We start from the raw sequence: 13,110 nt of genomic DNA, 5'->3' as shown, positions 1-13,110 counted from the left end.
TGCCAGGTTTGTAGGATACACTTGTGTCTTCCACACCCAGAGAACTTCTCACTTCTGATGAGCTGCTCTCACAGTGCCCTCTCACACATCTGCTTTACTTTATAGCCTGCTTCCCTGCTAAGATGAGCTAAAATGTTCTGTTTTCTGAGCACTTGATGTTACAGTCTCAGAATATTTATTAATCATGTAGATTCTGTTCCTTTTGAATGTGTGATGAAATCCACTATTCAACAGTGTTTTGAGAACAGTGTGTGTTTTTTACATCTGTGAATTATTCTTTTGTTATAAATCCAATAAATAAAAGCACAACCTATCACTAAGCTGTCTTAATATATCACTAAGTTGACTTAATCTAATAAATAAGTGGCCTGTTCTTGGCCTCCTCTCTCTGAAGACATTTGGAAGTTTCTGACTGAAATAACTGAGTCTTGTAAGGAGGATTACATGTGGTTAATTTACCTTTTGTTGTTACACTAAGCCACATGTTTTGCAGGCATGACTTGACATCTTGTTTGTAAACATAAATTGAAATTCCACTGATATTCCACAGCGAGTGATATCACCGGGTTCATCGAAAGTTTGCACACCCAGAGAGTCTCTTGAGTACTCGGCTAAGGGCAAGGAAAACCTATTGTGGTAATGATTTCATTTTAGAGCTATGTGGCTAGAACGTTATCAAATGTATCAGAGAACTCAGTGACATCTGTGCAAGTGATTTTAAGCACTTTTTGTTATATATATATATATATATATATATATATATATATATATATATATATATATATATATATATATATATATATATATATATATATATATATATATATATATATATATATATATATATATAATTTATTTTTATTTTTTTTGAGGAGCATTTCGGCGAAATCTTCAGGCAAAAATATAACCTGCGAGGGTAAAGGATAATTTCTTTCCTCCCTGGGACAAATTATTTTTCTATTGCAGATTGCTGCAGGAAACTGACTTCATGATGGTACAGAAATCTCCAGGATAGTTTCAGGAGGGATGGATGGGTGAGAACCGTAGTTAAGCTAAGGGAAGGAAAGGAACAGCCTGCTTTTGAAAAAGACGAAAAACAGCAGAGAAATAATTAGTGACGTTTATTCTTACATTAATTTTTTCCATTACTTTAAAATGCAGAAGACATGCGGTTTAATATTTTGGGCCATATCCAATTACCAAACTCACTAAAGATAAGGGCTGGGGAGTTCTTAGGCGATGGGAGCATACACCCCCGGCAGTAAAGAACTCGCTTGGGCGATATTGCCGGCCAACACGTTCTTTACAAGCCTGTCTTGTTACACTTTTCATGCTTTCAGACATGAGCATTGGCTTGGGTCTGCAAAAAGCGTCTTCGCCACTGCATCTGGTGGTCTCCTTTTAATAAGGAGACCCCCAGAGTTCCACATTCTCCTTGCAGTGCTGAAATTCCCCCGCAGCTGAGGCAGGCATCACCGAGTAATTTACCTGCAGCCGCCATACATTCGCCTCAGACTGTGGACCAATGGGGATCCCTGGCGGGATCATGAAGGATCTTGAGTACTGGTAATCAAAGAGTATTGGGAACAGATAATGAATCCTTATAGAACATAATCTTTTAGCTGATTTTTAATATTAAAGACTTTTTTGTAATTGATGGAAATTTTAATATAGGTTGAGTAACTCCTTCTACAGGATATCTTCATTCAAGAATGCCAGTAGTTTGTGGTTGCTTATGTCAGTTTCTAGATGGATTGTTTGTTTGAAAAATGCTACATAGTGGAGCAGTGATTTTTAGGTCCTTGTCCCCAGGAAACAATTGCACTAATGGGTACTAATTAAACCTCTTCCAAAACAAAAAGTGTAGAATCTGGATGTCTGAAGCTTGGGTGGCTAAAGCTAGCTTGTTCTAATGAATGTACAGGTGTTCTCCCAAGGCCAGAGGTTACTTACTGATCCGCCACTCGGCCTCTCGCTGGTTAGGGGTAGTGGGTAGTACAAAGTGAGTGGGACACAGTGGTAGATATCAATTATTTGCAACATCTTTTGAGTGTGTGTTCAGCATTAGAAGAAATGGTAGTGCATAATTCACATCTGAAAGACTGAACCAAAAGCAAACAAAGGCAGAGCTGGTCATCGCACAGGGGGACGTATGGTCAACAAAGTATTTCCTCTCATAGTAAGGCCTTGTTTGCACTCACAAATGCAAATGGCTGTTTGATAAGAATGCAACATGCACGATCACACGCCATCTGTGCTGCCAATCCTGTTCACTACAGTAAATGAGTCAACACTACTTTGCCAAAAACTATGTGCAGCAGTGCGATAGCACATTGCACTGCTGTTCAGTGCATGTAGTCTGAACATCGGACAGTGAAGTCTATGCACGTCTGATGTTCTTGTGTATCGCACACCATACGTGTCGCCGCATTGCACACAGCAACGCGTATAGTGTGGACAAGGCCACAGCAGCACCAACATATTTAAAACAAAAACAAAAAACAGTTCAGTTACACTGGTGTGACATCTCTTCTAATATGAACTTTTTATTTTCGTCTCTTCTGCTGTCATGGCTGGATATTGTTAAGGGCTCTGCCTCTGACACAGGAGACCAGGGTTCAAATCTCAGCTCTTGCTCAGTTCAGTGAGCCAGTACCTATTTAGTAAGGAGACCTTGGGCAAGACCTAACACTGCTACTGCCTACTGAGAGCCCCCTAGTGGCTGCAGCTCTGGCACTTTGAGTACACCAGGAGAAAAGCACAATATGAATGTTCTGTGTATTGTCTTGTTTAGGTTTGAAAACTTTATTTGCACTTTCAAGTGACCTTAAATATAAAAAATGGAAACCTTTTGACTAGGGTTTCCATTTTTTAATTGTATATTATTAGATACTGTATCTTAACCACTTAAAGAGAATCTGTATTGTTAAAATCGCTCAAAAGTAAACATACCAGTGCGTTAGAGGACATCTCCTATTACCCTCTGTCACAATTTCGCCGCTCCTCGCCGCATTAAAAGTGGTTAAAAACTGTTTTAAAAAGTTTGTTTGTAAACAAACAAAATGGCCACCAAAACAGGAAGTAGGTTGATGTACAGTATGTCCACACATAGAAAATACATCCATACATAAGCAGGCTGTATACAGCATTCCTTTTGAATCTCAAGAGATCATTTGTGTGTTTCTTTCCCCCATGCACTGAAGTTTCAGGCTGCTCTTTTCTTCCTGCAAACAGCTTTGCCCTTGTTTGTAATTCCTCAGTATGTGAAAGCCCAGCCAGCTCAGAGGATGATTTATCCAGCTGATTAGAGCAGCTTCTCTCTTCTCTCTTATCTAAATAACACACAGGCAGTGTGCATAGAGGGGCCAGAAAGGGTGAGTTCATAGCAGAACCACAACACTGAAGAACTTGGCAGCCTTCCAGACACAGGCCGACAAGTCTGACAGGGGAAAGATACATTGATTTATTACAGAGACTGTCATAGTAGAAAGTGCTGCAGTTAGCCAGAACACATTAGAATAGCTTTTGGAACATGTAGGATGATAAAAAACAGGATGCAATTTTTGTTACGGAGTCTCTTTAAGTACCAGCGGTCTCTGACCCCTTAAGGACCAGAGACCGCTGGTACAATACCGACAGAATCCCGACTAATCGCTGCGCTTTCCTGCCACAACCGCCGCACGCCGGGATCCTCCTGCCGTCTCTATGACGGCAGAGTCATGTGAGCTGGTCAGGAGCTGCTTTCATTAGCTCCTGACCGTGTCTATCCATGTAAGCCAATGGGAGCGGCTTACATTGATAGACACGGCCAGGAGCCAATGAAATCTGCTCCTGACCGGCTCACATGGCTCTGCCGTCATAGAGATAGGCAGAGACAGTGAGCTGTGGCGAGAGACGTCGGGTCTCAGCAGCGCGACCCGGCGGGGAACGACGGAAACGGTAGATGCACACTGCAGGCGGTGATTGAAATCCACGCCCTGCCAGCCTGGAGCCCATCAAAACAGGGCGTAGATTTCAGGGCTTTGGAGTCAGTCTGGGCAATTTTGGGCGCTCGGAGTCGTTGATTTCATAAACTGAGGAGTCGTGAGTCGGATGATTTATGTACAAAATCCACAGCCCTGTTAAGTATTAGACTAAGGAGTCTGAGTCAAGGAGTCTGGGCCATTTTGGGTACCAGGAGTCGGAGTTGGAGTCGTGGTTTCATAAACTGAGGAGTTGGAGTCGGAAGATTTTTGTACCGACTCCACAGCCCTGGTAGATTTCAATCACCTCGGTCCTAAAGTAGTAATTATTGGAATTTATTTATTTATTTCATAACTTGCACTCTGTTGTACATTGTATTCATCGGTTTTACATCTGTCATTGAATCACCAATTCTGTATTTTGTACCAGTGTCCATTTTGATATACATAATTGTCTGTATCATTATGTACCCCTTGTTTGTTTTCCTACTTTGTACAGCCCCATGGAATATGTTGGCGCTTTATAAATCCATAATAATAGTGTTTCATTTGAAATGCTATAGTGTATGAAAATGTAACACAAATAGACTACCATTAATCTTGTCGACTGACCGGAATTTCCATGTTTTATTTTCCAGGTATTTGTGGAAACGTTGGACAAATGCTTTGAAAATGTCTGTGAGCTGGATTTAATTTTCCATGTAGATAAGGTAATATCTCTAGCTATATATTATACTGCCATAATTGACTGCGAGAAACTCAAGGTATAATTGGAAGACCGTGTTTGCACAAAAGCTTGACAACTTTTTCTTAATCACATTTTAAAGCAAAGAAAAACCAGTAGTACATGATGGAGTGGATGGAGCTGTGCTGGGGTTGTGCGTGTAATATTTATCCTGTTGCGGGCTTGCACAAATGTATTGTATCTTATTTAAACAGTATAAATCTTAGATTTGATTACTAAAACACTTCTAGTAACAAGTTTTGATTAGTGCAGTGTTGTGTTATTAAATTGAAGGTCTAATGTCAACACCTCACTCACAGATCCAGAAGACAAGTTTTGTTTATTTATGGATGAATTGGTCTTTTATCTCTTCATGGCCAGGTGGATCAAGAATAACTACTGTGTAGCATACATACAACCTTGAAAGGCATCTCATAAAGTCATAATTACTACATTGTTTTCTCTGTACTGGTGGAAATTATAAAAATTGTATTAAAAAAAAATAATAATTTACCTTATTTTCTCCTGTAAAATCCTAGCCATGTGACCATACCACCAGCACATTCTGGTGTTGGATCTTCTTTGTTGACAAAGCAAGGATGATCACTGGTGGTATATGTTAGTGCGTTCTAGTGTCATTACTCTACATTCCCTTTATTGCAGTACAGGGACTTTGGGTATCATTGGCATTATGGTCAGTGGATCCGAGAGACAGGACAAGGCTAGATCAGGAAGAGAAGGCTGATCTTGTCTCTTGATGAATGTATCAAAACTCTCAGAGTTTAGGGATCAGAGTCCAGACAGATAGGAATTGTACAGGAGGTCCACTGATGGGGAAGTGCTAAATGCATCTGCTGTAGGTGACCCAAAAGACATAAACATGAAAGAATTAGTGATAATCTAATTTTTATGCCCCTACATAGTGCCATTCCCACACATTAGGCTCCAAAAAATTATTCTGCACATGATCATCCTGTAATTCACTGTTCCACCTCTGTGTCCTATTTGACAAGAGCATGAGCTTTCATGTAGCCTGACTCCCACTGTGGATAAGCACACGTGGACTAGGAATATGCAAGAAAGGTCCACGCATGTCAAGTAGAACAAAACACTTGTGCATGTAGGAAAAAGCCATAAAAGAGCACCTTCATTCCACTGGCCATGCGTGGATGGTACTCTCACATGCCCCGTAGGTATGTGCTTGTCCAAGGCTAGGAGCACGTCCAGAAGAGGGTTCAGTTCAGAAACGGTGGGCCCTACAAGAACCCAGGAAGTGTCTGAATGGTCAACTACTAAAGTATCTAAATTTTACATTCCCCCTTTCCACTCCTTCATCACAGGAGAGAGCGGCAGTGTGGGGACACAGAGACATGTCATGAGGCAGAGAACATGCCTCTGTGTCACATCTGCCCACCTCGGGTTCTCTTTAAGTTTCAGATTTATGGATCTGAATTAGTTTTCCTGTCTTATAAATGTTTTTCTGTGCTTAGATGAATTGTGTTTATATCCTCAGCAATCACAGTGTGAAAACTGAAGCAGATAAAATTGCTTCAGTTACCCACAGTACCTAGGTTTGTTTTTGTAGCGCCAGTGAGAGCCTGACAGATGGATCCCAACTGGTTGCTATGGTTAGCCATCCTATGGAGTCTTTGCTGTGGTTTTCATAAATCAACCATTTTTTTTCTCCTTTTGAGGTAAAATAAGTGTTGAAAAAGCCCAGAAGGAGCTTGTCAGGTTTGGCTTTTCATAATATACACTCAACACGGTTTCCTGGAATAAAGTTTATAAGGATACCCCTGTAGGAATTCCTGTATAAGCTGGATATGCACTTCGCTGTAGTTTCCATGATTTTGTAAAGATGAAATTTGACTTGTGTAGCTGAGGTGTTTTAGTGCTGACGTTACCATTTTTTCAAACGCCTCCACTGTAGAATCCAGCTGCAGATGTGAGATATTTCAAACACACCACCAGCTATGCCTTGATCTGTGTTTTGTGACTGCACCCTCTGTTTATTCTCCTGGTTCTGTTTGCCCAGTGCCACAGAAATGTGACTTTTCTTATACATTATTGTATCTTTTATTCTAGCTAAAATAATTTGCAGAAATTTTCTCATTAGGCGTAGCCTTATTTTGAAAAGACTGAGATCTGTTCTGAATTCCAGTACGTAGTTTAAAGCCACACTCCAGGTTTACGGTATCTTAGATTGGTATAAACCCTTACATCACCTTCTACAGTGCCAGATCAGAAGCCTAGATACTGGCCACTTACTGCACCACAGGTTTTTATGGCCTTAGGCCGCAATCTTTTCAGAGAGATACATACACATGGTATGGTAAACTCGACCGAGAAGGACCATTTTGGACGAGAATCTAGCATGTGTGCATCAGCCTCCAATCCCCCTTAGCATGACTTGGGTGAGTGCTAGTAGAGGGCATTGTTTTTCCCAGTCACCCCGCCCACTCTGTGCCTCTTCGTCACGAGCTGCTCGATCAGCCCTCCTCCCCCTGCATAATAAGATGTGGCTCTAGCCTAGAAGCTAGCGATGTCAGTCTATAGACTAAGCCCTGAACTGATCGAGTCCTGATTTCTCCCAAGTCCCTTCTACCTATTTACAAGGCTCAAGTCTGTACCTTACCTCTTGTAGTCTGAACAATGGGATGATGCACTTTGATAAGCAGAAGCTCCACCTAGATTCTGCTGAATCTCAATCCCTGTTAGGGATGGTCGGAATGCCAATTTCCGATTCCGCGGTAAATCCGCATTCCGTCATTTACCGATTCCGCCTTCCGCTACCAATTTCCGCATTCCAATGCGGAATTTCCGCCGGAAATCGCGGAAATTCCACCCGACTTTAACATTGATTTTCTCAAAAACTATAAGGTCTTTTTGAAAACTTTTTTTTGCATCTTGTTCAGAAGATTCTGTTTAATAAACCCTAAAAATTTGGTGTTTCTAGGACTTACGGTGGCTTTGCTATTAACTGCTAAAGTCGGCGGATTTTTACTGTAATATAAAATGCAGAAAATAGGCAGATGCAGATTTTCTGCATTTTACATTACAGTAAAAATGCACCGACTTTAATGGTTAATAACAAAGCCCCCTTAAGTCCTAGAAACACCAAATTTTCAGTGTTTATTAAACCGAATCTTGTGAACAAGATGCAAAAAAAAGTTTTCAAAAAGACCTTATAGTTTTTGAGAAAATCGATGTTAAAGTCGGGTGGAATTTCCGCGATTTCCGTTGGAAATTTCCGCGATTTCCGGCGGAAATCCGCCTACGGCACTTACATTACCGATTTCCGCATTCCGATGCGGAAATGCAATTTCCGATCGGAATTTCGGAAATTGCATTTCCGCGGAATCCGAATGAGCATCCCTAATCCCTGTACACTCTTGCTTCTGGCAATGTGATCAGAATTTCAAACTAGGATTACAGAAGCCTCATTTCACGCAAAGGTAACATTTAAAGGACAGGTGTGAGGTAAAAAAAAACACAGGATGTACTTACCTGGGGCTTCCTCCAGCCTCTGGCAGCTTATCTGTCCCTCATCGCAGCTCCGGTGTCCCAGGATCCCCTTTGTTGCAGATGCGTGAGCTCGTGGCCGTGCTGCTCGGGATCGTGCTCATGTGGCCTGCAGCGTTCTGTGCAGGTGCAGTACTTCTGCGCCTACACAGAACGATCTAGGCCATGTAAGCGCGATCGAGCGGCGTGCTCCCACAGATGCAGAAGAGGTTTACCTGGCGAGGTGAATGACATGCATAACCTCAGTTTACTCAGGTCTGCCTAGCCTGGTAACCATGAAGTGCTATAAAAATAAAGATAGACACTTACCGTGGTAGATGGAAGCATCTGCCTAGTCCAGAGGCTTCCTATATCATCTTACACCCCACTGTTCCAGCAAATGGTCCCACTAAACTTACTTGACTAGTGGCCAGAGGATTCCCCTATGTTCTTACACCCCACTGTTCCAGCAAAGAGACAATTAATGTCTTCTGGCTGCGCACCAAGCTAAGCACCTTCTGACTGGACATGCGCAAGTTAAGTCTGCTCATACCCATTAGACTGATGCAAGACTTTTTCCTTCCACGCACTTTGCTCTAGTACTTATGTGTGGACCTTACTTGTGCATGTCCAGTCAGAAGGTGCTTAGCCGTGTGCGCAGCCAGAAGACCTTAATTGTCTCTTTGCTGGAACAGTGGTGTGTAAGAAGATACGGGAAGCCTCTGGACTATCCAGATGCTTCCCTCTGAGGGTAGGTATCTAACTTTTATTTTTTAATGCTTTAGGGTTAATTTAACCAGCACATATTCACTTTTGTTCTGGTCAATCTCCCTCTATATGTGCATCAAGGCCTCCCTCATGGTTTCTTAATTACATACCTTCAACCCTTTTTCTGTTCTGTGCCGATTTTTACCTTGACAACGTTTGCGTAGTTAAAAAGAAAAAGAAACTGGCCCTGCAAAAACCGCACCACAAGGAATTGAAGTACAAAAAATAGCCTTTATTCAAACCATAACAACATTAAAACCAGTTAAAAACAATCACACTGAATGGATAATGCCCTCAAATATTACACTGTAAATGCTCAGTGGTTACAATAGTGAACGCGTATTATAAATGATCTATAATGTAGATATACCGCTGCAAGCCAGTAGCAGAGTAAAAGTGAAGGGGTAAAGGCAGGGAAAATACGAGATTGGAAGTGAACCAACCTGTAGAGGTGAAGTGCATCAAGTGAGGAATAATGGTGTGAAGTAGGTGCCAGTGTCCGTGGTGAAACGGAATTCCGAGTGGTAGGGGCCAAATAGGGCCAAGTGAAAGAGATAAGATGCGAAGAATGGACCGTGGATGGAAGGCTTACCGGCCAGCAGCTGAGCGGAGGGACTAGCGTGTGGAGCCTCCACACGCTAGTCCCTCCGCTCAGCTGCTGGCCGGTAAGCCTTCCATCCACGGTCCATTCTTCGCATCTTATCTCTTTCACTTGGCCCTATTTGGCCCCTACCACTCGGAATTCCGTTTCACCACGGACACTGGCACCTACTTCACACCATTATTCCTCACTTGGTGCACTTCACCTCTACAGGTTGGTTCACTTCCAATCTCGTATTTTCCCTGCCTTTACCCCTTCACTTTTACTCTGCTACTGGCTTGCAGCGGTATATCTACATTATAGATCATTTATAATACGCGTTCACTATTGTAACCACTGAGCATTTACAGTGTAATATTTGAGGGCATTATCCATTCAGTGTGATTCTTTTTAACTGGTTTTAATGTTGTTATGGTTTGAATAAAGGCTATTTTTTGTACTTCAATTCCTTGTGGTGCGGTTTTTGCAGGGCCAGTTTCTTTTTCTTTTTGTCTACATTGCTGCAGCTATGGCCGGCCTTTCTGCACACAATGGGTGTTATATTACCATATTATATTAGCCTTATATATAATATTATTTTTTGATGGTGCTTGTCCATCTCTCCGGTTTGTTAACGTTTGCGTAGTTAAGATTATCATCTTCGTTCAAAAGAATTTGGTGGGCCAGAATGTCACAATTTCTTTTAAGGGTACTGTGAGAATCCGCTTAGCTGCCTGTGCAGGCAGGCAGCTTTTTGACCATTGTTTAGGTTTGCATGCTGCAGGACTCTGGAAAGAAGAGCTTCTGTCAGTTTTGCAGCTTGTGCTTGCTGAGGAATTTGCATACGTTGTCATGCAAATTGCCTGGCCACATTCATTGGTGGCGTGTACTATAAGTACTATGTCTTTCCCACAATGCTTGGCTGGTCATAAGGAGTCTTCCTGTAAAACACTCTGTAGAGTGTCAGCCATGCTCTTTGTTTGAAGATCAGCTTAGAGTAATTCCTGGAAACTGTGCTAGGCAGGTTCCCTAGTGCAGTTAGGATTGTTTATCTGTTTTGTCTGTTGCGATGGTCCTGTCCCAACGGTGGTCGACAGGAAATCGTTCTGATCTCTGTTCTTGGAGTATAGCTGGTGCAGCGGTTGCTACCAGCTATCTCTTCTGATCTGTCTCACTTGGATCGCACTAGCATCTTGCGCTAGCGCTGTGGATCCTTCTGTTCTGTCTCCTAGGATCGCGCTAGCCTCTTTTCGCTAGTGCTGTTTATCCTATCTCTCGCTTGTCCCTGTTTTCGTGTGTCTGTCTTGTCTGCTACGACCGCTTGCTGGAGGCTCGGTGAGGTAACCGTTAAGCAAGCGTTCGCGTCCTCTGTTTCATGTTTGTCTGTCGATGGTTAGTTAGGCGTGCTTGTCTCTATTGTGCTTCTCACGTGGAGACCGCGCATAACCGCGTGCACTGTTGCGAATGAGTGCGGTGTTCGCGGTTAGCTAGCGTTTGTTATTTTCCGCATCTCCTCATTGTATGATTTGCTGTGCCTTTGCTATCCTCGTATTCTGTTCTGATCTGCCTTGTGTCATTTCTGGCAATCGCCTTTCTTGCAGTTGCGTTTCTGTTTCGTATCTGCTGTTGTGTGTGCGCGGTCGCGGGGTGGCGACTAGATTGGCGCACACACATACAATCTGTCCCTTTGCTTGTTCTCATTCGCAATCGCTTCTCTTGCGATTGCGTTCTGCGCTTCGTACAATTCCTGTCTGGCATTTGTGGAGGTACAGAGGATTGGTTCCTCTGCACTCCCCAGCGCCATCTGCTGACGGGAATTTCCCTCTACGGGTGCGTAGCGCCTTTTGCTGGGTGCCTGCAATTATACGCTTGTGGAGGATTTCCGCCGTATCAGCGCACGCGTTGTGCGCTGCTCACGGAGAAAGTTCCACAATCGTTACAGGTACAAACACACCAACAAAGAACCCATATCCAGTTCCTTTCATGCTTTTTTTATTTCATTTGATTATCTATAATTGAAACTAATGGACCACCTCCACACATGCTCCCAAAACTGCTGATTCAGCAGTGACCATGGAGACTCTGTGGGCTGCATTGAGTAGGATCTGTTTATCTGGGAAAAGTTCTTCCTTGGGACAGACGTTTTCCAGGACCTCTTACTGATTGCCTAGAAATATAAGAAGTTAACCTTTCATGTACAAGTAACTTGCTTTTTTTGGAGAAATTACTATTTGGTCTTTAATATACTTTGATATACAGCTGGTTTTTAATTTTATCTTAATTACATAGTTGTTTGTCTACAAAGAACACCATAGAGCAGGAACACCAATTGGTTGTTTTTGATGTTGAAATCCTAATTACACACTTCTTATGTGTCTGAAAAGAGCAGTCCGACAGGAGAAAAGCTCTATACAAATGTTCAGATTATTATTATTATTATTATTATTATTAATTTCTTAAGGATGTCAAATCTGCTTACATTACATTCAAATTATATATTCAGAATATCCTCTTGCCATGCAACTGTACCTTCCATTGATAAAAGGCTTATCAGGAAAGGCAGATATTTCAAGGTCTGCCTCACAGTAGCATTGTGGAAGAGTTGAGGTCATCTGTAAACTGTGCATGCAGAGTACCCAGATAGTTCATGGTGACCAAGAACAACTTAGAGAGTACAAAGGGCTAAAGGAGACCGTAAAGCCTTCCTACTAAAAAGTAATGGTAAATATCGTTTTACCTTCTTAAAACAGAAGGTATGTGCAGAGTCAGGAAAGATGGGCAGTGTGCAGATCACCAGTTGCAACATGTTGGTATAAACTCTAATGGAGAAACCTACAAAATGATTACTTCCATCAAAAAGAAATCACAGAATTGAGCACTTAATTTTGATGTTTACAAAGATAATCAATTCATTTTATGGACATCGAGTTTTCTTCGGATGAGTCTTACCCTATGCAATTTGCCCAGTCATGTACTACTGTATAGGTCCACTTTATAGGAAACCTGCAATGAAATAAAAAAAAGAGTTGAACTTACCAGGGGCTTGTACCAGCTTCCTGCAGATGTCGTGTCTCCGCCGTGCCAAACTGATCCTCTGGTCCACCACCACGGCTCACTTTCGGTTTTGCTAACTTAAAAGTCGACGGATCCTGTGCGGCTCTGGCCACGAACCTTCTCGTTCATGCTCCCGTTGCCGGGAGTGTCTTGCGAAGCACACTCCCAGCTACATGAGGGGTGCAGTGGCCGGCCAACTTCGAAACCGAAAGTGAACCATGGCGGGGGGTGGGGGAAAGAGGATCGTTTTGTGCCGGCTTGGGAACAGGACATCTGCAGGGAGCTGGTAGAGGACCCAGGTAAGTTCTACTCCTTTTTTTTGTTGTTGTTTATTTCATCACAGGGTTCCCTTAAGAGGACATCAGTCACGGGAAAAAAATCGTAAAAATAAGAGGCGCAGGAAGGGAACGGGGAACAGTTTGTTAAGGATTACCACTATTCAAAGTATCTATAGGAATAATTTATTATGAGCACAGGACCAATAGAGAGCTAATACTGTTTGGGGGGGCTCTGGCCAAGGG

The 13,110-nt window shown here is 42.4% G+C and overlaps 1 protein-coding gene across 2 annotated transcripts in view; it reads left to right on the top strand.

Annotated features, from left to right (window-relative positions):
- AP3S1 (adaptor related protein complex 3 subunit sigma 1) overlaps nt 1-13,110 on the top strand; it is a 115,395-nt gene that overhangs the window by 70,342 nt on the left and 31,943 nt on the right. For both annotated transcript variants that reach the window (XM_068271672.1, XM_068271673.1), the window contains exon 4: nt 4,601-4,672. In XM_068271672.1, the coding sequence (XP_068127773.1) occupies nt 4,601-4,672 (72 nt within the window). The remainder of the gene's footprint in view (nt 1-4,600; nt 4,673-13,110) is intronic.

This window comes from Hyperolius riggenbachi, chromosome 1 (assembly GCF_040937935.1).
Source record: "Hyperolius riggenbachi isolate aHypRig1 chromosome 1, aHypRig1.pri, whole genome shotgun sequence".
Lineage (NCBI taxonomy): Eukaryota > Metazoa > Chordata > Amphibia > Anura > Hyperoliidae > Hyperolius > Hyperolius riggenbachi.
The sequence above is the reverse complement of the archived record's forward strand: the minus strand, read 5'-3'. Positions and strand labels throughout refer to the sequence as shown.